Below are 25,973 nucleotides of genomic sequence, written 5' to 3'. Positions count from 1 at the left end.
TTATTTTTGAACTATTTATGTATATTTATCCAGTAGTGATAGGAAGTGAAATAAAGAGCACACATATAAAATGGATTGTTCTAGGTGTTTCCTTATCCCAGTAAGGTGCTTGTTCATCAACACTGCATGGATAAATCACATGAATAACTGCCTCACAAATGCCCAGCAACACAAATTTTCTTTCTCCAACCAGAACATCTCCAGGTAGCACATGACAGAAGTGCCTGTTTCCCAGCATGACAGAACTGATGACAGCCTGCACGAAGCCTGACAAAGTAGTATCAGCCAACTTGCTTCTGATCACCTCAGAAGATGGCACAGCTATTAAACCAGCACCTGGTGTCGATACAATGCCAAGTCGGTAGGAAAATCTGCATTTTCTCCCACCACTGAATCCTCCAGAGGGGAAGCCAAAGCTCTTGATGTTTCTGCCTCCTACAGAAGGAGAAGCTGCAAGAAAGTGCTGCTCTTTGGCTATGGCTGTAACTCAAGTCATAGAGTGAAGGAAGACTGGGTATTGCCTTACGTGCTTTATTGAATTTAAGTTGTTGGTACATTACAAACACTTTCCAGCATGTGAAAGGGAAGGTAAAACAGGTTCTTCCATTAGACTCTCTGCAAAGAAATTTGAATACTGGCACAATTTTGTTTGGCACAAAAGATGCCTCTGTAGGAAGCCCAGTGCCTCACCAAGGCTGGAGAAGTCAGTGTTGCTGCAGTTTACCAGAATGTGAGTACAGCATAGCTGCACATAACAGGTACTTACAGCTGATTTGAATTATTTGTTTTTCATTATCTGAAAAAATAATATACTGGGGACAGACATACAGAAGCTGATGAAATAACAAGTTTTATTCAATTTAAGTAAGCAAATACAACAAAGATCATCAAAGATCAGGAAATAAGAGCAAACCTTTCTCAGAAATCCTTTCATACGTGTTTTTCCTGTTGTAGTGATGAGTGATGCTTTGTGAATCTTTCACTGATACTAGTACTAAATAAGTATCATGAAGTCATAAGTGTTTTATGACACACTTACTACAGTCTTTTTCAGAAACAGTCAGTGCCATTCCAGAGCTGTCACGTTTGTACCATGGAGGATAGAGGATGTCTTCTTCTAAAATACTGTGCTCAGTTTTGATCCCCACTACACAAAAAAAGAAATTGAACACATTGGAGAAAGGCTACAAAAATGACCAAAGGACTGGGAAACCTGCCATTTGAGGAAAGACTGAGAGAAAAGGGCTTGTTTAGCCTAGAGAAAAGAAGGCTTAGGGGAGAGCTTATCATCATATTCCAGTATTTAAAGTATGGCTACAAAGAAAATGGGGACTGCCTTTTTGCAAGGAGTCACATGGAAAAAATAAGAGGTAATGGGCACAAGTTACTCCTGGGGAGATTCCAACTGAACATGAGTAAACATTTTTCACAATGAGAAAATTAATCACTGGAATAATATCTCCAGAGAAGTGGTGGATTACCCAACACTGGACAATTTTATGATCTGGCTGAGCAGGGTTCTCTGCCACCTTGTATTGGCCATGCTTTTGTGAAGAAAGTTTGGACCAGATGATCCTTGATGTCCTTTCTAATGATATTTTATGATTGACTCTATGCTTCTATGATTGAAAATAACTTATGCCAGTGGGTGCCACAAAGCAGACTGGTTCTCAGAGGCCTGAGGTTTCCTCTGTGTTCACCTCTCCTGTCTCACAGGACCCATTTTGTCATCCTCTTCCTCTCTTAGGACATACAGATTCTCTACTGAATACTCCAGTCTGCTCTGAGAAGAAACAGACATTTCAAAAGACAGAGAAAAGGATGTGAAAATACAGAGAGTTTCAAGCGTTTCTGCTCCTTCTTCTGCTAGAGAAGTAAAGTCTACTCTGCAAGTAACATTTGTTCTGGCTTGCAGGAGAAAGGCAGGAGCAGTGTAGGGCCAGATGATGTAGGTTCACGAGGAACAGAATAAAAGATCTGTATTGTGATTGCTGCAAACTTTTACACTGACATAGCAGCAGCACCTAAAATTTCTGAAAACACTACTGCTGATGGTGACCTCAGTATCCAGCCCAGAATTACCCCATAGATCTATTCCCATTCTCCAGCTTCTTGCAGACTGCATCTTCACATAACTCCTGCTTAAAAAGGAGTCCAACAGGCTAGAGGGCTTAGCCTAGACATTTGCTGTGGTCTTGTGGAACATATAGGAACCCAGTAACTCACAGATCATGGCACCCTTCAATTGCTAGTTATTACTACTAAAACTCAAAACCAAATCCCAGGTGTTGGTATAGAACAAATTTTCCCTCTTTATTTCAGGATGAGAATTTGTGGCTATCAAATAAAACAAGTCACAAGGTCTAGAAAAAACAAAAGAAGGAATTGCTTCATCCAACATGATGTTAGGTTGCAGAACAATAGAGGCATTATCATGTTACTGGTGGTTCTGGCCATGGTTTGAAGCTCAGTTCATTCCTTGATAAAAGTGTGTATTTAATAAACAGGCACATAGAATAGGTCAGAGGCTGGGATATATCACTTAAATAACAGATCCACATTTCTGTAGCTCAATGTGTTGAGAGAGAGAGCAAGTTTGTCACGCAAGAATAAATCAAGAAGTAAAACACTGTCATGCAATGGCGTGTTCCACAAAATAATGCTTCTAAGAAATTATTTTCCTGTGGAAAATCAGTAAGGAATTACAAAGCTGCCCTCTCATCACTTATGACTTGGAAGATATTAGAACTTATGATTGCTTTTCCTGAAGCATCTTCACTGAGTCTTTACAGTCTCTTGTTTTTTCCATTGTTTTCAACTATTTTTTGAAAGCTGGTTGCTTTTTAGAGGAACGCAAAGAGCTTTAAGGTGAGGAAGAGTGCAAAAATGTATCTAGGGAAAACATACCAAAGCTTTGCAAATCATGAGCTAGGAAATGTGTGTTAAAGCAGATACAGAACTCCAGACTAAAACCAGATGAATGTCAGAAGAACATCTGCTTTGAAAGAAGTTGGCAGCAGATCAGCTGAGCCTGATCTCTTTTATAACCTCTGCTCTTTTGTTTATATTTTCCTTATTCGTTTGATATTTTTATGGCTGTAGCTAATATGGAAGATTTCTTAAGGACACTAGGATAAAGCTGTGACTACTTCATACAGGAAAAGTATAGTTTATCATCTGTAACCAGGAAACGGGGGGAGGCGGAGGAAGAAAAAGAGCAAATCTATCAACTCTTTCAAAGTAGAATATGTGAAAAAAAAAAATGATGTATTACAACTGGGACTGTAGACAGTTGCTTAGGGATTAGATCTAGTTACTATTTCTTCTGAGACATCAATCCTGTTCAGATGTCTTCTTAATGATTGTGCTGTTTATCAAAGCTGCTTGTTTAAGAGTGGTCACAATCTGTATATCTTCTTGTCTTTAATTTCTTCAAATAAACCTACTCTTCTCTGGGAGATGAAACTCAGCCAAAAATTACACTAATGCTGCTCTACAAGTTAGTTACCATATCATCATCTGAGGACAGGTTCTTTATGTCTGAATATCCAAAAATAACATGTAGGCTAGGCCTCAATTCAGAAATATGCATTTATTTATGTCTTATTGACTGTCTCCTACTTAAAGATAAGGCCATATAAGCACTTTGCTATACGGATATAAGGATGGAATTAAATAAATCTCAAGTCTCTCCCCCTTTTGACTTTTGAATATGATTATAAGTTTTTTAGTGACTAAGATTAGGCTCTTGACTGAAGAGGAAGTAAGTGCCCACAGTTTGTGGTCATTCCATAAGGAACTTGAATTGCTCAGCACAGGAACTTGGATTTTTGTTTGCAGTCTGTACTTTGGAATATAGGATTTGATATAGGCAGCACATGATTTTTCATTTGAACTACTGAAGTGAACTCCCAGATGCCAAAGTAATGACAGAGGAAACTAGAATTGTATCATTAAGGGCTGCACTAATATAATTCACAGGAAACTACAAGAAGTATTTGAGCATCTTGACTAATGCATTCCTACAGGTTCATACTTTAACTAAATAGGTATTGAATCAAAGCTCTGGCGTAAAAGAGTATTTTAGAAAACAACTTCAAATAAAGCACTGATGAAAAAACAATTCCAAATAGAACACTGACCTAAAAGAAGCCAGTAAACTTGTTCTTAGTTTGTTCTTGATTACCTATGGGGAAAATAAAGGCTGGGAAAGAGGGCCAATTCTGCTTAATATTGGCAGAAAAAAGGGAAAAGGAAGGGAGAAGTAGTACAAGATCTGTGAAATAGACTGTGTTTAATTTAAATGGGGAAAATTCTGAGCTATGAAAGGCAAAACGGAACAAATTCTTGAAGATAGAAGTGTGGTGATGTGATTGCAATGTCTCTATGATGAGACATATGTATTTATAAACAACATTTTGTCTAAAATAAGAACATTCCTTTTAGTTGCAGCTAACTTCATGATCTTTTAGAAATTATTTTGCTAGAGTTTCCTTAAGGGAATGTTTCTGAAACTCTGTTTTGATAACAACTAGGCAGGTGGCCAGCTATGATCTCTGCTCTGGAGCACTGAATTGTACATCTCAGGTTTCTCTATTCTCTCTATTTCCACTTAGCCTGATTTCACTATATCTTCTATAGAGCAGTTACAATTGGATTTGGAGTTCTGGGGTGTTTATATTGTTTTTTGCAAAATTCAGCATCTCATGGGTGAAACCTCAGCATGCTTTAAGAATAAAGGCTGGATAATAAAGCGCTTTGAAGAAAAGGGTGTGTTATAAGGTATATAATTTTTCTTTAAAGTAGGATGAGAATACAGTGCTTCAAAAATATCTGCTGGCTTCTAAAACACAAATTACAAAATCATCAAATCTCCTGTTTCAGCTACATGAACAATACTTCTAATCAAGCTTCAGCAGCCTCAGGGAAGTCAATTCACTGACACAACTCCACCAGCACCTCTGGAAAGAGTGCTAGGTTATTGAAGTTTGCAGGCTGATGCAGAACTTCACGCACCCTAACAGGCAGAAAATCACAGTGGACAATTTCAGTACAAGTGAAAAACTCTATGTGGAAGAAGGAAGGAACGCCCTGTCTTTATTCAATGAAACAAAAAAGAATGAAGACATGACAGAAGCCTCTTTCTTTACTTTTTGGATATGTGTAAAGACAGGTAAGGGCTGTGAAACTTCAGTGAACAGTAAAGTGAGAAGCACACTATTGCCCTTGGGATGCTTGTTATTCATGTTAATCTTCAAGAACAGTTTCAATACAGAAACTTATGAAGTTTCAGAGCCAGATTATTTTGGTTTGGAATTCATGAAGAATTGCTTTGCATTCAGGTATGGTATTGCAAAAAATTATTTTTACATTATTCTAAGGGGATAGGAAAACATACTGAGGGGAATTGGATGGCCATCCAGCATAAATTGACACAATTCCTTCAATTTAATTTTAGCTAAAACTTACACAGCTGAGAATCTAACACAGTGAGAAAAGGTAACTTGCCTCCAGTCATAGCCATGTAATAGAATCAGGAATAAAACCACAATTTCTGACTCCCAATCACAGGTAAATTAGCTATTACTTCCTACAGCGTGCATCTACATTATCCTTGAAGACAACCTCAAAGCCAAATTCCCAACCTTCCACATTATCTAGATGTGGCAATGCCTTTGAGGCTTCCCTTAGAGTGATCCACCTGGTGAGCCAAGAACTAAAAATCTCCATTTTGCTTAGATCTTAAGGTACTCATAAGGGAACAAATCAAAGCTGTCTCCTATGAAGACCCATGGAGGGAAAAAAAACCCACAGGCAAACTGCAATAAAAATTCAGGACCAAAGACAGGCAAAACAACGCTGTTTTTTCCACCCAAGTCATGAGGTCAGAGATCTGCTATTGCAGAACACATAAATGGCAGACAGAATTTTTCCCCTTGAAAGTCAAAAACTAATGAAACTACATCCAAAACTAGTATTAGCTAGAGCAAGTTGCACTGCAATTGACTGTGCAGAGTGTTCAGATTAGGATGAGTCTGATGACACTGTAGGTGATAACAGTGAGCCAGTTTTTCAGGAAATGCCAAAGGGTCTTGGTTTTTCTGCCTAAAGGTTCTGCCTAAAGGTTTTCTGAAGTTCTTAAACATTATGACTCTTAAGGAGCTTGCAAGTGCTGAAGCAGGAAGTGGGAGTTGGTATCAGCAACACCTGGACTAACAACACCCATGTGAGCAGAAACAGGATGTTAGCTTTTATCGGGATGGCAATGCAGATAATGCAGGAGGTTGGATTTGGGTATTCTAAAGCATCTCTCTTGACCACAGGACTGACTTGCCTCATGGAACAATACCCCCTAATGCTTTAGGAGAGTGATGATCAGCAATTCTTACATCAGCTGGGACCAGGACAGGTAAGCATTGCTTCAGTGACAGTGCTGATCTGCCATAAAAGGTGAAAATGGTCTTCCAGCACTAAAAATCAGCATCTCACCATTTATCATCAGGAGACAGCAGCCACAGTAGCTGTGCATGATGAAGGCTTGTAACTGCACCCATGCTGCTTGTGTGATATTTGTGCCACACTTAGAAAGGCTGCAGCTAGCACAGAGTGGCTGCATGGCCAGTGAGTGGGTCCTAACAACAGCACTGCTTTTCTGGTGATGATTCCTGACCTCCGCTCTGAACGTCTGCTGGAGCTCCCATGTACTGAGGGAAAGCAAAGGGAAGAGGTGCAGACAGCACCTGTATAAAGCAGCACGATAAATCATTTGATGTATATGATTCAAGTATATAAGGCATAGCTTGAATATTAGATATGTTAAAAATTGAGCAGGGGTACAAACCCCTTTATTTGTTTTGATTGTTTCTTCCACAAATAATTTTTCCCAAGATTTAGTTATATTTAAGAAGCTTCTCCAGAAAGCTCCTATTTCTATCAACTGGCTATCTTTCATGGCTTTGACCCAGTTAAGCGCTGGCTATGAATAGCAGCCCTGGACTTTGTTCCATTTCCCTAAAAATTCTTAAGGAGGAATCTGAGGGCCTGAAATCCTCATACGGTAAAAAGAGAAGGATAAACCCACTAAATGTTTCTCAAGGAAGATTCTGTCTAAATTTAGAAAAAATTAGATAATTAATTAGGAAGACACTGCAGTATTTCAGAGATACCTCTATGGTTTTGCACAGGAATCACAGAAAAGTTTCTTCCAGAAAAGCTTTTTAAATACCAAGAGAGTGAGTAAAGTTGGGTCCCCTGTTTCAGTAATTTCTGTTCCTACCCCAATCATTTCAGTGATTAAAATCAAGCATCTAGAGAGGAACCTAGTGTATTTCAGGCCAATTTTTCTTGAATGCCTTGATAGGTTAGTGACTACAACAGAAAGCATGAGCTGATGATCAAAAAGTGCAAAATTGAAATGTCATCTTAGGTAGGTTCTGTCTCTGGCTCTGGTCTGTTCTGTCCTTTATACAAATCACAAAATACCATTATCAGCTTTTGGAAAAATATCGAACTATAGAGACAATTGTTTTTATTGTTACACACATCTGGCCAAATTTTGAGGAGACATAAAATAGGAAATAGGATATAGTTCAAGCTGACAGGCTCCACAGTGAACAGTAGTGTCATAAATGCAAAATGCAACTCTTAACCTTTAGAAGGTTAATAATTAATAATTAAGGCAACACTTAACCTTACTTTTATTTTTCATACATATGAAAGAAAGACCAAAGATCTCTAATAAATCATCAGGACTTGCTTTTGCTTAAAATCCAGAGAAATAAGAAGTGCTTTCTGTGAAGAGCATTGCTCTTAAAGCACTATTGAAATTAAAGGGGTTATTTTAGTTCTGCATAGCCCACCCATAAATTTTATTTCAATATAAGCATTTCCAGTTTTACCATGAAAGCTACAAATGGAGTTTTATCAGAAAACTTTCTGGTGATAGAGACTTGTAAGTCAGAAGAGCACAAATTAATGTTGAAAGAGAAATAAGCAGCCAGAATAATTTTATTTTATTTATAATAGATGGAAGTGGAAATTAGAGAGAGAAATATATGGTTTGTTCCTGTTTTTTTTCCCAGAAGTGTATAGCTGGAATACCAGATTCATAATCTGCATCGTACTCCTTTGTACGCGCATCATCTCTTCTCCATCTCAGCTACCCGAACATCCCTCAAAGGCCTGCCTGCATAGGTGACACAAACCAATATTTAAACTCCGTCCAGCTAGCAACAAAATTACATTCTGCAGCACCCTTTGTAAGGTTCTCGACTCTTTAGAAATGTTCCCTGCCATCTCCGGGAGGCAGAGCGCTCCTTGGCGGCCCGGTGCTGCCCACAGTGCAGCATCCCACCAGCAGAAGGCTCCCTATCCCACCGAGTGCCGGGGAGCAGCATCCCCGAGCTGAGCCAGGCGAGCCAGGAGGCTGCAGCTCACACAACAGGAGCAGAATGAGGCATCTATCCAGTCCCCATTATCCTCTGATGCTTTGCTTTTGTTTTAAGGCTCAAGGCGACTGTGTCTAGCATATCGCCTCTTTCTACTTTTGCCTTTTAAATGAATTCTCGGTTACTCGGTGTGCAAATATTTGCATGCGTCTGCCGGTTGACAGGGTGGTATCACTTTCATCTGCACATGTGGTATGCCCAAAGTACAGGGTATGCGTGGATGGGAACTTCGGTGACACCTTCAGTATGGCTGGTTATCCTAAAATCCATCCTGCTTGATGCTCGTAGGTTTCATTGACAGATGAGTACAGAGGGCTGCATTAATCTCTGTGCCGAAAGCTAACTTAGCCTCAGATCACAAAATATGAAATTCAGTAGTACATTTCTTCTGCCCTTCTTCTGCACTGCAAGACAGAAAGTCACAGCAGCCTTGAGGATTCCCCTGCTCACCAGAGCTACACAGAACCCTCAAGCAATCCCAGGGACTATGAGCTGTAGCAGCACAGAGAATGTCTGCCCATATACTTTCATGCCCCAAAAGCCTCCCTCTGATGAAGCTTCAAATCTGTGCTGGCTAAAAAATGCCTTTACACTGAAAAACACTTCTGTGAGTTACTTATGGCAGCTTTACAGCTCATTTACGCAAAGGAATCATGAACCACAGATGAATCAGGCTCAAATAAAATGATTTGCAAAAGGCCACACAGTAAGCAGCAGGGAGGACGCGAGCCAGGGACTAAGAGCATGCTCTTTTGTGCTTGGTTTTGCCAGTGCAAAAATCCAATGCCAGTGTGCAAAATACACGATTTTCTCTGCTCCAAATCTCAACAAAGAGACAAACAAAAGTAGTTTTCTCTCGTCTCTCACAGCAGCCTAGCAAACCGACCTTCATGTCTGACTTTCAGAACTTTATGGAAAATCGTAACTTTCTTTTGCAGACAAAATTATAAAGCATCTTTTAAAGAAAACTTTATAGCTGCACTGTTCTCCCTTCTCTGGAGGAAACTTAAATGTGGTAAAGACTTTGAAGTGAGCCTTGGGTTTGTTACAATGGACTAACCTGATTAGAAATCATGCAAACTCTTGCTGCTCTTTAGCTGCATTCCCCCACAGGCTGTATTACAGCTCTCTAACCAGTCCCACAGCATTGAATGATGTCATGGGATCTGCAGCTCAGCGAGATGAAAGGGATAAAGCGGAACCCGCTGGCACTGGGGAAAGCTTCCAACACACAATCCACAACACAGCTTGGGAACTCAAAAGCTACAGATCCAGCCACTCAACCCGAAGCATTTCAGAACCGTGTGCATTCTCCCAGCACAAGCAAGGAAAGGGGGAAAAGAGCTAGTGCAGAGAACTGAGAGGCAGAATTTGAGTGCAACTACCTGCTGGAAAAGGAGCTCTTTTTCCTCGCCAAAGCACTGCCTTTGATGTACGGCAACTGATCACTGATCAGATTACAGGCATTTGGTCTCAGTGCTCGTCTGCCTTTGATCTGCATGGTTAATTTTATTTTCCCGGATTTGGAGTTTCGTCTGGGCTTGTGCTGACATACTTTTTTTTTCTCTTTTTTTTTTTTTTTTTTTTTAAGGACGTAAAAGCATTTAATACAGAAGTTCTGGCGGTGTGAAATTAAGCTGCAGAAACTCTGGCACTGGAAAACTTCATCAGATAACAGGTACTGAATTTTGGGGGTTTTTTTCCTGTTTTGTGTTGCAAGATTTTTCGAAATTATAAAGTTCACATAACCGATAATACTACACATTGTCGTGTGTACAAAGTTCAAAAGATTGTTTGTAATTTATGCAGCATTTTGTTTGCAGCTCTTGGGCAGAATTATATTGAGAACAGACTGTCTAGAATAATAGAAAACTGAAGCAAACCCTGCTTCAATGCTTTGGGGATACAAAGGGTTTTGGGTTGCACTGCTCATTCATACCATCTATAGCTTTGTAAATTTATATTTGAATACATGTATGGCATGACTCAGGGGAGTACTTATTTACTAAGAGAAGACCAACCTTCTACACACTGTCATACTTTGTTTGCTCTCAGTGTGTTTATTAAACTGTGTCTTCTTCGAGAAACACTTTTAAGACTAATAGTTCCATACTCGAGATGAAAAAAAGTCTCCACTTCCACAACTTATTAGAACTAAATTTATAAACACGACATCCTTATACACAAAAGGAAATGGTTTTAAGATTGAAGAGATTATAGTTCAGCTGTACCATATGAAATCTTGAAAATAAAAGTAATCTTTTAACCTGATGATAGAAGTTTCCTCTAAGGCATTTTAATAAATATATTAAAGATACCTTAGGTTTGTCTGGAGCCAGAAGCTAGTTTTGCTGACCTTTGTAGAAGTTTTTCTGCATTTTAGTGATGCAATTTCCATTCACAGTGTTTGTATTCTGTTCCTCAAACTCCTGTTTATGAAAAGTATTGTGTTGAAGAAATTTTAAGACATCAACTCCAGAAATTCGTTATAAGGGAACAATCTTTTGAAGGTTTAGGATTATTCACATATTTGCAGTTTTAAAGGGCCAGATCTCTGTGTGAGTTTGGGCCAAATCCATGAGTGTTCTGTGCCTGCAGCTGGAATCAGACTGTTAAAATAAGACTCAAACTCCTTCTGTAGTATTTAAATATAATTTAGATTTTCAGAAGAACTTAGAACCCATAATTGGGACCAGACTTGCAAACATTCCAGACACTGAGGTCTTTGAAGATCTAGTCTTAATGGTAGCTAGTAATACTGAGTTATATATTCTTAAGTCCAAATTTAAGTGTTTATAAATCTTAAATACATTTATAACAAATTGCAACTAAAAGTCAGCATAAATTACAGCTGTTAAGCATTACTTGAAAACTATTCTTTGAGAGGTCTACCGGTCCACAGGACCATCAAGATCTTCATATTTCAGTATGCACCATAGTGCAACATGCAAACCCAAATTTTAACAGTCTGCTTGCATCTGAGTAAGATCAAGTTATCAACACTTCCAGATAAATGTAGTTAGCTTTCATTAGTCAGTCTGCAAAATTTGTTTCTTCTAATTAAAACTGTATTTGTATATATAGAACTTCCATTTACTGAATATCAAGAGATAATATGCCAGACACAGATTAACTAGGCCTGACTTGGTATCATTTAGTTTTCTATGCCACCAATTAATTCGTATTCTCACTTAACAAGTCAATTATATTATAAGGAAAGTAATTAGCACTGTATGAATAATATGTGTATAGCTGTCAAGGAAGAATATCATTTAAGGCATAGCCAAAGCAAAATTTAGTATTTCTCCCTAACAATGATGTACTAAAACATGTTCCTTTAACCCTGAAAAGTTACAGGGTTTATGGCTTTCTTTATTAATTCTGTGCTTCACTGATAATCTCTTCCTTTCCGGTCCCCTCTTGCTTGTTGCTTGTTTTCCAATATGTACAATTATTTTCTGAGGAAAATTGTTTGTAAACCTTATCTCTGCTTGTTGTATAGTAGAAGCAAATTTTAAAAAATAACATGAGGAGTCTTTTTCCTCAGAAGACAAAATTACTATGGAAGTCTAATACAATTAAACTATCTCTGCAAGGATCTGACCTATCACACACATGGGTGAAATTGCACGCAGGAGGAACACTGGTTAATCAGATAGATTACAGTGTTGAGTAGGATTTGCATAGATAATTATTTGCAACATTTGGGCCCTGAAAATGCATTTAAGAAACAAAGTTTTTTTCATTTTGCAAAAAGTCCCTAGGATTTTAGGTAATCTCCGCAGATATTTAAACAAAGATGGGCGTCAACCCAATTAAACTGAAAAATATCTTTGTTTGTCTGTATGTAAGTGAGGCTGAAATGAAAACATACTTGAACACATTCAAGCATGGTGGGAAGAGGATTTTCAGCATTTTTGTTGTTTTACATAGCAGTTCTCTGACAGTTTAGCCTGTCATTGATCTGACTTTTAAAGATTAAATAGTAATAATTCTTGGCACTAGTAACTTTGCTTTTACTAAGAGCTGTATAAACATTAATTAATCCTCAGGCTTAAGCTTTCAGAAACAAAAAGTTCACAATGCTTTTTCAAGCAAATCTGACTAGGAAACTCACCAGTGTGTGATTTATTTATTAAAATAACTTGAGCAATTGCTGATTATAAATGGATCCATTTCCAAACAGTGTGCCTTAGATAACATCATAAACATATTTTAAGGTTTGTAATAGTTAAGATTATCAAAAGACATTGCACAGTTATACTGACATCAGTTTCCAACAGCTGTCATAACAAGAGTAGATCTATCTCACAGTTGACTGGGGGAACTGTGTTAGCATTTGAGATATGGAGATAACAACTTCCTATTGCTGTAGAATTTCTGCTTCCACATCAGATATGTCACGCAACTTAGTCTTATCAAAGGGGTCAGCTGAAACTGCCTTCCAAATATTTCTTTTTTGCTTTCTCTGTTGTAGTGAGAATCTCTGTACTAATTTCAACAATTCACTTCTTCAATTTCCTGAGAAGCATCATGACTTAAAGCAAAGTAAACACCACAATTTTCAACATCTTTCAGTGGTGAATGGAAATGATTAATCCATTTTAAATTCAGAGGAAAGATTTTACATGCTGCAACAAGGACTTAAAGATTTAAGTTTCAGTGTTAGAGACAACATGTTGCTCTGAGTTCATTAGCATAGGAACCCACTGTCTGATGAAAGTCTTAATGTTTCTTTATATGGTAATCCTGAGTGTTTAGTCAACACTTCAAGAACTCTGGGGTATTTTAATACCTTTGTCTAACTATAGTACTTTAAGACAAGTATCTGAAACATACATGATGATTCTACTAAGAAAAACTCATGCAATAGTTTCACTGGTGGCTCCAGAAAACAGATAACATACAAAAGATTGTCTGTAAACAGTGAGACTGTGTACAGTGCTCAGTGCTGTGCAGCAGCTGCTATTCACAACAGATGCACTGCTGTCGCGCCATTCCTCACTGACATTCCAGCCTCTTGCAGATCTCCTCCTGGCAAGGGTCCTGAAGCAAAACTCTTCTTTGAAGGCCCTTGAGAAGATAATTACATGAAAACCCCTGTTCATTTTGAATTGTTTGGGTTTTATAATTGAAAACAACTAGTTTTGTAGAAATCATTTCTCTCTTTGCATACAACTTCCTGGATTTCAATGAGCACTCCTTGTTTTTAGAGAAGCCCATGTGGCTGGTGATCTTCAAAATTTTGTCTGTGAGGAGGTCCAAAAATTCTGTTTATTTGAAAATGTCTTACTTCCCAGTATAAGCATTTGTTCATTTTTTCAGAGCCTAACACAGTTCTTTGTGTTTCTATATGGTTGTCTAGACTGTAAGTGGAACATTAACCTTTTCATTAGAAGAAAAACTAATTACCTGAAACCCCTGCCGCAGCAGTTCTTTTACCAAGGTCCCCAAGACTGGTTTCACCAATGCTGGAGCATTACTAACTTCAAAAAAGCTCCTAATTTGTGTCACAGTAAGTAGCAGTAACACCCAACCTTGCGACTGTGAAAAATTTACTATCCATGAAGGGCTGGATTTCTCCATTTCTCCATGGATACTCACATTTGGTATTGACACTGTGCTTATAGCTGGGTAACTTATTATCTGCAGAGTGGATAAAATATTCCAGGCTCTGAACTAGAGAAGGGAAAAAAAGCTACTCAAGTTCTTTGGAAAGGAGGGCTTGCAGAAAGGAGAATTTGCAGCGTGTTGTCAGAAAGCCTCAGTCATATTTTTTGGGCAGGAGAGGTGGAAAGGGCTTTGCTGAGTTACAAGGACTCATTCTACACTCACCTGAACAGTGGCCAAGGGCCAGCCCCTTTTGAGCAGCCCAGCAACCATAAGCTTGAGCACCCTCTGAGGGGGATCAGCAATGCCAAGGCTGCAGTCCCAAAGCCAGGCAGCATCTGGAGGCAGGGATGGGCACAGGAATGCCTGAGTGAGTGCCCTGCTACCCCTATAAAAGGGACATCAGTGCCTCACTTGTGATTCACTCTGGCTTTGTACCGCTGGTATGAGGCACACACCCCAACTCACACCCCCCCAGCATGGACACACGGTGCAATCCATTAATCCATGAATCCATGATTCCGTGATTCCATGAATCCATCAATGAATCCATGCACCCATGCATGCTTTCATGCATGCGTTCATACATGTGTTCATCCATCCAATCCATCCATCCATCCATCCATCCATCCATCCATCCATCCATCCATCCATCCATCCATCCATCCATCCATCCCTCCCTCCCTCCCATTGGCTGCCCGTGCTCAGCTGACGGCCCGGCCCGGGGCGGGCGCGCCGTTGCCGGGGTGACGGGGCGGGCACCGAGGGGCGGCGGGCCGGGCCCGGGCCCGGGGGCGGTGCGGGGCGAGCGCTCCTGGGCCGGCCGGGGCGGCCGCAGCCGCGGTGTGGCAGGTGGGTGCTGTGCGGCAGCCGGGCCCCCACCGCGGAGCGGGGCGGCCACGGGAGAGCAGCGGCTCCCCCCGCCACCCCCGGGCCCCGAGGCCCGAGGCCGCCCCGCCTGGCACCGACCCGCGCCGCCTGCCCCCGGGGCCCGCGGCGGGCGGTGAGGGGAGGGAGGTGATGGGAGCGAGCTCCGCGGAAAGCGCAGGCTGCGGGGCAGGGGGGAGGGCTCAGCCGGGCGCCCTCCTCCCCGGAGCCGAGGCTCCGAGCCGGCCCCGGTGGGTACGCGGGGCACGGCGCAGGCACGGAGCCGCGGCTGCCGCTGCTGGGTTCTGCGGGTCTCCAGAGCCCCGGAGCAGCTGCTCCGCGCCCCGGAGTGCGGCGAACAAAAAGCCCTGGAAAGCTGGCCTTTCATGTTCGCCAGCGCTTCTCGCGTCTGCTGCCTAGATAAGCTGCTGTTTGCTTCAAACAATTTTATAGCCGGAGTTGAAGGAGTAGGAGCACCTAACTTTTTCTTTCGGCTGGTAAGAGGTTTAAAACCCCCAATTACGGTTCGGTTTATTGAAAAGGTTTTGATTGTCCGGTTTCCTTTCCTTTTGGCTGTCCCCATGGCTTGGACCACAAGCTTTACCTGATGTTCGTGAAAAGTCTAAGTACTTATTTACCGCCTTTATATTTGCAACTACTTTAGGCGGATGCTTTTATCAAGTTTATAAAGTGGTCCAATAGCATTTAATATCAGTGGCAAATTGATTCTCTCTGTAGGTAGGTTTCTTAACTATTGCATAATGTCTTTCAAGCATACCTTCACCATTGTGTGTAAAGCAAGTTACCTGGGAATGTTACCTGGGAGCTTGTTACCATAAGAGAAAAGGGTTGGGTTTTGGGGGGTTGTTTTTGTTTTCAGTTGGTTGGTTGGTTTATTGTTTTGGTTTTTTTAGCTTCTTTTAGACCTAGAAGTAAGCTTCTTTATTAATTTACTAGTAAGATGCTTAAAATGTCGGTTAAGGAGGTAATAAGTCACTTTTGCTCACTTTCAAGAACTTGCAATCCTAATAAAAGAGAATGGTGTGAACGAAAGTAACTCATGTCTGTGGTTTTTAAGACATTGCATGCCATCCAAAACTGCTCAAGGCTGGCTGGATAAATGTAGCATATTGGCATTGCACCATTGCAAGGTGTAGTAAGTGTATTAACCATCCCAATGCTTTATAATTCATGATCCCTAAAAATTACTTTGAAAAAGAACTATTAGTATATTTTTGGTGTAAAAGAAGTATGAGTATATATGTGGCATTCTTGATGTATTACTTATTCACATACCTGGGTACAAAAGTACAAGTGCATCTTGACACTGAGCTTTCATCTAGCAAACCAGCATCTGCTAGAACTTGAGATGGGCGAGATGTATTAAATAGAAGGAGCAACATTTTTTTTTACCACAGTTTTGATGTTGTAGGAGTAGGCTCATCAACTTTGGTGAGAGTGGGAGTTCTGGTGTGAATCACAGGCTCAGATCATCTAAAAAAGCTTTGTTTATGTGTAGGAAAAATGTTGCCACGTTGCACCTTTGTTACAATATTTCACTCTAATGTCAAATTAATGATAAACTGGATATGTTGAAGAACAGAAACGATAAACTGCTTTATCACCATTATTCCTGTAAAGACAAGTTCTTCAATCAACATAACTTGAAGCATGTGGTACTCAGAAGAAGCACAAATATTTCCTGGCTGTGTCTTGTGGCCCTGTCTTTTTCTCACCTCCGTCGGCCCCTAAAATACGTCTAAGTGTTTTCACTAGCAAGGTTCTAACTTTAATCTGATACCTTTGTCTTTACAAAATCAGAAATAAATCCATAGCTGCCTAATACAATTTCATGTATGGCAGCTTTGTAAAATACAGATCTCTTCAATGTGGTATTTAATGTGATGAATGTGCCCTAGCTGATGGTATGGAGGTTTTTCCCCCACATTTCTCAGAAAAGTTGGAGCAAATGTGGTCAGACAAGACCTCTGAGGGAAGAGGGAATAGGGAAGATTACAAGGGTTGTGGACAGGGTGTAAAGGGAAGGTGTTCCAGACCTGTGAGACAGAAATAACAATGTGTAGCGCTGTAGTGGAAGTTCTTGTCCCCAAATTGCTCCCTTTCTTTGTCTTTGTCATTGCAGCAGTGTGAGTACTTTCCCTTTTCTCGTTTCTTGCCCGTGGGGCACTGAGTCTGCTAAAACCATCTGCCACTCCTTGTTTTATGGCATGCAGTTGACAGCTGCGGGTGGGAAGTAGGTGGTTAGAAAAGGAGGTGAGACCCTATTTGTTGGATACCAGAGACCTCTGTTGGCAAGATAGGATGATTATGTTTTCATCCCTCTTTCTTACCCAGAACTTCTCAGAGTACTCTGCCAGTGTTATAGAGCATGTGAAAAGTGGCCATCAAGTAAAAATATCAAATATGGGAAATTTCTAAGACCTGTGAATTAACTGGGAATTCGCAACTTCATCTTAAGTGAATGTACAGCTGTGATCCTTCACCATTTCTGAAGTTTCCCTTAGAAGATGAGATGCTGACTTCAAGGTTTTGATGCTTCTGTGTCTAAGAAACCTGCTAGTCAGCCATAATTCAGTCATGCTGCTTTGATTCTTGAGGTGGTGTGTCTTTCACAGTGGAACTTTTACGTTTTTTGGAGAGAAAAAAATAAAAAATTTTTCTGACATGGACTTTGAAGTAAAATGATGACTATTCAAGCAAGTTGGTAAATGTAAGAGTAAATTTTAGGGGGCAGTGGATTCTAAAACCCTAAAAGGCTGGAGGTTCTTCCACAATACATTTATTACGTGTTTCTAATTTATTATTTGATATTGCCCTCTTTATGCATATGCATTTGTAGGCCCCAAATGGCCTTAAAATTATGCAACCACATTTCCTAACACATATTCTCCATCCTGAGTTCAGAACATTATCAGTAATGATCACTTTTCCCTGAGTATTTTAGGCAAGCATATTACTGTTAAACTAATAAGATGTATTTGGAATGATTTAGTGACCTCAAAAAACTCTGCCCACAGGTTTCTTTCGTATAATAAAATTGAGTATAACTGAACTCTACATTTTAATTATCTGTATCTGGACAAGAGCAAATAGTCTTTAAAGGTATGGAACCTCTGTTTACTCACACAGGTTATAGAGTCAAAAACCTGCTAATAACTTCTTACTTGAAAGCATGAGGTGAATGGCTGGTGTAAAGCCACTTGATATCATGAAAGAAGAAAGTTGCCCAATGGCAACCTATTATTAAGTGCTGCAGTCTCTGTTTTTTAAGCAGGACTTTTGACCAAGCTGGAGATTAAAACAGGAAACATGCAGCTGACACAGTTCCCTCTCCTTTGGGACTTGTATTCAATATAATGAGTTATTAATGTGCCCTAACCATTAAGGTGCCTTTCAATTATTTTTATCAAAATGTTGTCATAAAAGAAACATTTTATTTGTCCTCTTAACAATGATTATTTCTTGTACACTGGCTCATTTCTTTCTCACGTTAGCGTATAGTCTTTGATATTGTTTTGGTAGGAGTGGTGACGATGGGCACAATGATGGCATGATAGAGTACCATGGGCATTCATCCACATCTGCTGAAATTATTTAATTGTGTTTTGATGCTACTGAAGTGCTCTGAAGTTTAAGGTCTATAAATCTGCAGGCTTTTTCTGGAGTCTTTGCTGATTATAGAAGACATATTTTATAGAAGATATCTCATATTCTAGGCATGAAGCTATAAGATCTTATGAAACTTGTAACGCTCAGTCAAAACACTGAAGCTTAGTTAAGTGCAGGATAAGTTGGAGAAGTCCTTGATAGTTTGATGCCAGTTATAAAACACTTGATTTTGAAAATTTACTCTGGGTCATGGAACTCCTGGTGATTAGACTTGCCAAGACTTCTACAAAGGCAGTAGATTTTCTTTTAAATAGAGAATATTTCACAGCTGCAATCAAATTTCACAAAGTGAGCAAAAAGTATTTTGGTGCAGTATGGTTTACCACGTGCTTTTTTATGTTCTAAAAGTCTTTGAGGTGCTTGCTCTAAGAAGATCATCTTATAACAGGGCAATTCCAAAACTGAAATACAAGACGTCAGCATGACTAGAAAGATTTTTAATACTGCATTTTGGTCTGTTCTGGCATTTGTGATCCAGAATACTAAAAGATGAAAATACATAATTAGCTTTGTTTCAGCGTAGGTTTTGATAAGTTATATATCTATACTGATTTCTTAACGATATTAAATCTTCAAGTCATTGCATATTAGAGAAAAGGGTTAATATACCTGAATTACATTAAGCTAATATAATTTTATTGCAAATAATTAGTCTGCAGGACAGTTAATTGGGCTGTTCTTAATTTTCTTTATTTTTTCCATGCTTCAGGTGACTTGCACAGAAAAAACAGACTTCTTAGATTATGTTACAGCTCCGTATTTTAGATCGTTAGGCTTAGAACAGGTCACCACTATTTTTTGTATTGAAAATTCTATGTGAAACTTGATACAAAAATATACAATTATTACACTCTTCAGTTTCTTTTTGATATGTTACACATCTATTTTCAGAAGGAAAAGTAAACATTTAAGCTTAAAATAAAAGTAACTTTTAACCTTAGGAGGAATCCTGGTTTTGAAATTTTTGTAGTATGCTAGAGGTGGTCATAATTACATAGAACATACGTTAGTATGATTTAACTATTTTTTAATTTTTAAAGAATATATATGACTTGGAGTAATCACTTGACATTCAAATCTAAGAAATTAAATTATATTTACGACTTTATTTCCCTTGCACACTTCTGTAAAGTTTTAACTCCTATAGCAATTAAGAAAACACATGAAGTATTTATTTTTTCCACTAAACTCTATTACATGAAATCAAAAAGTTAATGGGGATTTTCCTCACAAATCCCATTAATTTCAGAATGATTCTTTGAATCAAAATTTAATCAGTTTATTTAATTTAACTCAGACTTTTAGCTTTACTTTCTCCGAATCAAGTGAAGTCAATCTTGTTTTACAGGACTGCTTTTCTCTAATGCGGCATAGAGTTGTTTATTGTATTATGATTCTTTGTTATTTTTTAATTTCTTCATATATTACTCTTGAATTTCTGTAGCATTTCAAAGGGAATGAACAGCAAAATTGAACAGGATCAAAATTAAGGTTTGCTTGATACTTATTTCAAGGTTACTGAGGCGTAGTCTCACAATTTGTCTCCTATCTAATCTGGTTTTACTTAGAAGATATACAGTTGCTTTTTGGATAGAAGATATAATGTATGGTGAGTGTATTTACCCATTTTGTATGCATGGAAAAACAGATGAGAAATGTTTCTTGGAATTTCTGAGTTCCCTTAACAGTATTTTTACTGTTTCTGTCCACTGTTTGCTATTGCTAGAAATCATTTCGTTCATGCATACCTATTTTTTTTAGCATTAGAATTGTCAGCTTCTCACGACTTCAAAACTTTAAATTTTTTTTTGACTCTCCTTTTTCATTTTTCTACTCGTTCTACAGTACTTTTTTCACTAAGTTGTATTTTGGTCATCCAGAATTATTTCTGAGTTTTTTCCATTTAATGTTTCTTGCCTTAATTTTTTTCCCTCAGACTTAAAAAATAAACCTATGTCAAATACTATATCTTTATGTATTTGTATTCCTTGAGAGTATGCCTTTTTTACCCACGTTGACATGCATTTAATCTGATAATTGTCATTGGCCCATAGACCATCACCATCACCATGTGAGAATAATGCTGTCTGATATATCTCTACCTGCTCTGTTCTTTCTAGTATACTTTTGCTCATTTCACACTTGAAAATACAGCTTATCTTAAAAAATATCAATAGTGACACTGAAGTGACACTTTCTTCTTATTGATTAGAATTCATTGACTAGGGTGTTCATGCAGTAAAATGTGAAATTGTGTGGTAATTATAGTTTGTGTTCATTCTGGTTGTATATTTTTGAAAGCATGTTACGCTTGCAGTAATTCCATGTTGGAAAGCATTTTGCAACTGTTCTTAATGTTTTTCTCTTATTTTCCTTTTGTTTTGGGTTCCATCCTTTCATTTGTCAGTCTCTACTCTTAAATTATAAAAACTACACGGCGTATTTGAAGAAATTTTTTTTTGTCTGTTGATCACATACTTATTTGAGTGTCTAACAAGGAAGAAACATGTTAGGGATGTTAGATTAGTAAATGTTGATGTTCTCTAATCTAGACTGATAGCCACCTTTTCTTTTGAGATTTTAAACTATGGAAACTTTGTGTTTATTTTCTTGTCTTCAAAAGGCATATGATTTTTATAGCATATGTTCGTTGTTTAGCAGCTTCCAGGAATCCATCTGAAAATGTTAATGGCATTGTCAGATTGTATTTTGACATGCCAAGTGTCATGAAGTATGATGGACATGTGACTTCTGCAATTTAAAAGATGTAAATAGATATATATATTTTTTTGGTTTTATATTTTTCTAGGGAGAAAGGTTTAATCACAAGAAATGGATGCTAAAGGATTACAAGGAGATGATAAACTGAAGGTGCTTGTCATTTTAATAGCATATTTGGTAAGTTAAAGATTAATATTATTCCCCCATGTTGAAAAAATTGTACTGAACACAGAATCTGTGTCTTTTACACATTACTGCTAACACTAAAGGTCTTCAAATGCTGCATGCAGACAATTGCTTACAGATTTTATTGATTTCAGCTTAAGTTTGGTCCACTGATTCATATAATTTTTGGCTGCTCCTCACACACAATTACAAAACTTTACCTTGTGAGCCTCTTCACGGACAAAGGAGTGGACTAGAACAGAAAATAAAGGTGAATATAGTGCTGGGGAGGTGATCCTGCTTCACAGGTGGTCAGCTGTTACTCCACTGTGCTTTGTACATAGTTTAGGTGTTTGGAGTATTCAGTTTATGGACAGAATGTAGCATAGCACACAATTACATTGCCTGTTCATTGTACTTTGGCTTGCTGTAGAGCTAAGGGTAATTAATAATTCAGAAAGTTATTTTTAAGATCAAAGTATGGATTTATTTCTCAGATTTAATATATTTTGATGAATTTACCCTTTTTTTGGTTTTGTTGTTGGTTTGGGTTTTTTAGCTAAGCAAGGTAATTTGTGAGACTGGAGACTGCAGAGAACAAGAATTTAGGGACCAGTCTGGAAACTGTATCCTCTGCAAGCAATGTGGGCCTGGAATGGAACTCTCAAAGGTAACAAAATCATGCTTTCTTGAATTGACTTTATTTCTGATAAGTGCATTTACATATGTGATCTAAAATAATGGATATCTGCACTTACATGAAAAGATTTCTTGTTTTGGCATTTGAGCCTTTTGCAGTTTTTCAAGAACCATATTATCTGCTTCATTTTATATTAAATGCTCAGTTCATAAAATGATGCCACTAATAAAGTAGGCAGTTCCATCTGGATGGGCTCTCAAATTATTGATTTAAAGGTGAGATAGTGCTACAAAGGAGGGAAGAAACTACAAAGGACAAAAAAAATTATACTACAAGGAGTTAAGACTGAATAACTTTACTCTGTAGAAGAGAATGTGAAAAATTAATTTCAAACCAGTGATTGGTACAGGCTGCTGACATGGAGGGCCTTAATTCCTACAGTGTTGACATTGACAATCGGTTCTGGATTTTAGGTGAGAAAGTTTAAATATTTTATATATGACTCCTTGTTTTAACAGAATGGTTTATAATAAAAAGGTCATAGGTACACAAATACAGAATAAGATTCAAATGAGAGCTAATATATTTCCTTAGAACAGGAGGGAGATAGGTGATTGTTCTGTTTTCACTAGGTTTGTGGTTGGAGCACTTTTGGGAGCCAGATTTGAGTCAGGCTCGATTTCTTTGTTTTACAATTCATTAAAAATGCTATAAACCTAATTCTTATCTTTATACCATGCAGCGTAATTGAAAAAGGTTGAGGTCAGAAAAATACATGATAATATTTAGAAATCACATAAGAAATTCTTATCAATATCATGGAGAAGGAAATACTACTGTGAATCTTATGTAATTGTATTTTGCTTTTATAACAATGGCATCTCTTCCAAAAGAAAATCCCCATAAATTTTTTTTAATTACTAGGTTTTTAGGACAGTGGAAATGAATCAATGGAGATGAATGCTGCCTGGGATTATGGGCTAGGATTCAGTAGAACTAGAAAGTTCACTTGGCAAAATTTTCAACAAAATTTCAAGTCTGAATGCAAGTCACAAGGTGAAGCTTAGTTGTTTTCAGTTCAGAGAAAGTAGGTGCTGTGCATGAGCAGGGATAGTGAACAATGAAGGAAGATATAGCTGAAAGAAGCAGAAGGCAGGGGTGTGTTGGGATTCACTAACTCAGTTACTGGAGGTGAAAGACACAAAATGAGTTGCATGTCTTGGGAGACTGGATGTCTTCAGGGAGTATGTCCTGCCAGAGACATGAGGAGCGTAAGACAAAAAAAAGTGCAGGGTGGTGTCAGGAAGGGTGAGTAGACCTATGAAGACTCATGCATGTGTAAAAGCCTTTCTTCAGTGTCCAGCTCTAAACCCACATCTTGCCCATCGTTGGAGGGTGAAGCTGTGACCCTGCCATAACTGTGCAGTCAGATCCACACCTGAGAGGTGGGGCCGTGAAGAGCATTCCCTTTGCCTGCCGAAGGATGTACTCTGACTTTCGCTTCTACTGATAGTGTAAAAAGGATGGTGCAGGTGGAACTTAGGGTGTTTAGGGGAATTCGAAATGTTTCTTTTGAAAATTTTTAACAAGAACCATTACTAAGTTTGGTGTGTATGTGTTCAAACTGCAGGGGGGAAAAGAAGCTTTCAGTTGATGTTTCTATCCTACTATGTTCAGCTCTGAAAAAAAGCACAAATTAAGTATTGTGGCTTGTGTGTGATCTGAAGGGATTTACTGAAATTGAGTGACACATTTTCTCTATCTCTTGACCCCCTGTGGTGAGTGTTCAGTGCATTAACAGAAATATTTGGTTTCACACTTTAGTTGGAATCCCTTTGTATGTTGGGCAGTATTAGTTAAGGTTTAGTCATAAAAGCAATGCTGTTAAAGCAGAGATTTGGACATGACTTACAACATGGATGTGGTTTTGTTTGGATTTTTTCAGATTTGCCTTAAATTTGAGAACTCAAAGCTTCTGGGGGGTGTTTTAATTTATAAATGCACTTGTAAATATGGCACTTTGTAACAGTGGTCCAGTACTATGTGCATTTATATAGTCAGATAATATACTTATCTAGTTGGCAAATAAAACCCAAAAGCATAAAAATTAAGGCCCTCAATAATTACACTCAATTTAATAAAGAAATACTAAAAATCAGCAAGTTTATAGTTTACAGTAGTACATTATTCAAGTTATGGTTTTGCTTCACCTATTTATGTTTGCTGTCTGATAGTCCTGATTGTTAGGACTAGTTTGGTGTTTTTGAAAATATGAATGCTTGATTAGTTTCACTATGTAAGCAATTACTTCTCACAGACATTAACAGACTTTCAAAAATATTTTTTTCTTCTATGCCAGAAATGAAATAACAGATTTTGCTCAAGCCTAAATTAGTGGAATCATAATTTCCTTCATAAATAGAGGCACAATTTTCTGTGAATCATAGTGAAGGATGTGATGGCTGTGGCTGTAACTGAAATGTGGTTGAGAGTAGTCATGTAGAACTACAGCTTGAAGCAACAAATATGTAAAGTCAAAGGTCAGAACGCAAAGGGAAGAGGTGTTTAATGATACACTTGAAGTAATTTGAAGCCCAGGAGAAGTTTTGCTTCTTTGGCTTTTTACATATGAGAAAGCAATGGTGTATTAATGCTATAGTTTAATAACAGCTTCTTAGCACTAAATAATGTGTCTGTTTTCTTATTAAATATTTAATGCTCATGGATAAAACTAGATATATTACTGGATGTGTGAGCAGAATTGTGCGTCTAAGTGTATAGTAAAATACAATGTTAGTGGTGGGGATTTTTGTTCAGCTCCCCCTGAGTGTTTTAAGTAATTGACAGACAGGTTTCTTTTTATCTTCTTTTTTTATCTTCTAACAAAACACATCAGCCTATATTGTTGAATGCAAAAGCCCAGCCTTTCTCATCTTGTGTATGAGAAATTACTTTATCTCAGTTGCAATCTAATATATAGTTTTCTTTCTTGTCATGACTGACTTTACGGAAATCCAGGGCAAAAACCCAGCTGTACAGACTGTATATATGTATGTCTGTGTATGTATATACTTATTTTTGCAACTATTCAAAACTAACAAATTCAGTTATATATATATATATATCTTTGCTATAGTATATGAGCATTTCACCTTTCTAAATTAAAGAAATGCCCTTTCTCAACTTATACATGAGACACTAATAAAAATCAACTTGCTCATGGTAATGCAGGAATTTTTTGGTAGAACAGAGTAGACAGGCTGTAGAGTGGAACAGAAGCTTTCTCTTCACAAAGCACCATAAGACGAAGGGTGATGGGCACAAATTGTACCAGGAGAATTTCTTTTTTACAGTAAGAACATTTGTTCCCTGAAGCAATCTCCCTAGAGTCGTTGTCACTCTACAGGAGGATGCAACTGGACAGGGTGTTAGATTATCTCAGATCAGCTCAGGCCCCTGAACCATGAAAATTTGAATCAGACATTCTTTCAAATTTCCTTCTAACCTGGCTTTTCTGTGGTTCAATGGTGAATGTTTTAATTTTGGTTGCTCAGTCGATTGGATTGACCTTCCTGTATAGGTAAGCAACTTCAGACACCCTTGATAGCATAAAACAAAACAAAACCAGCAAAAAACCCATCTGTATTTCATGTAACTAACTCTGAGTCTAGACCATTCTTGTCAGCTTTTGTTGTCACAGTTTAATGGGGCTCTCTTTTTCAAAATGTTTTTAAAGTAACTTTTTCTTCCTTTAAGTAAGAAAGAAATAGTACCACCCTCGGCTTTTCCTTTCTGATTTCCTACATACTATTCTAACAACAATGCTGCAACGT

At 38.2% G+C, this 25,973-nt stretch overlaps 1 protein-coding gene across 5 annotated transcripts in view; it reads left to right on the top strand.

The window, feature by feature from the left end:
- The first annotated feature begins 9,491 nt into the window (after positions 1 to 9,491).
- Positions 9,492 to 25,973, top strand: part of TNFRSF19 (TNF receptor superfamily member 19) — a 56,949-nt gene continuing 40,467 nt past the window's right edge. The window contains exons 1-4 of one of the 5 annotated variants that reach the window (XM_023919394.2): positions 9,607 to 9,879; positions 10,039 to 10,125; positions 21,424 to 21,512; positions 22,060 to 22,170. In XM_023919394.2, the coding sequence (XP_023775162.1) occupies positions 21,447 to 21,512; positions 22,060 to 22,170 (177 nt within the window). In that variant the 5' untranslated portion in view covers positions 9,607 to 9,879; positions 10,039 to 10,125; positions 21,424 to 21,446. Of the gene's footprint in view, positions 10,126 to 14,830; positions 14,910 to 15,062; positions 15,422 to 21,423; positions 21,513 to 22,059; positions 22,171 to 25,973 lie in introns of those variants that run through there. The other 4 variants (XM_086881823.1, XM_086881822.1, XM_086881821.1 and 1 more) reach the window with 4 other exon arrangements.

This window comes from Cyanistes caeruleus, chromosome 3, assembly GCF_971803275.1.
Source record: "Cyanistes caeruleus chromosome 3, bCyaCae1.hap1.1, whole genome shotgun sequence".
Lineage (NCBI taxonomy): Eukaryota > Metazoa > Chordata > Aves > Passeriformes > Paridae > Cyanistes > Cyanistes caeruleus.
The sequence above is the reverse complement of the archived record's forward strand: the minus strand, read 5'-3'. Positions and strand labels throughout refer to the sequence as shown.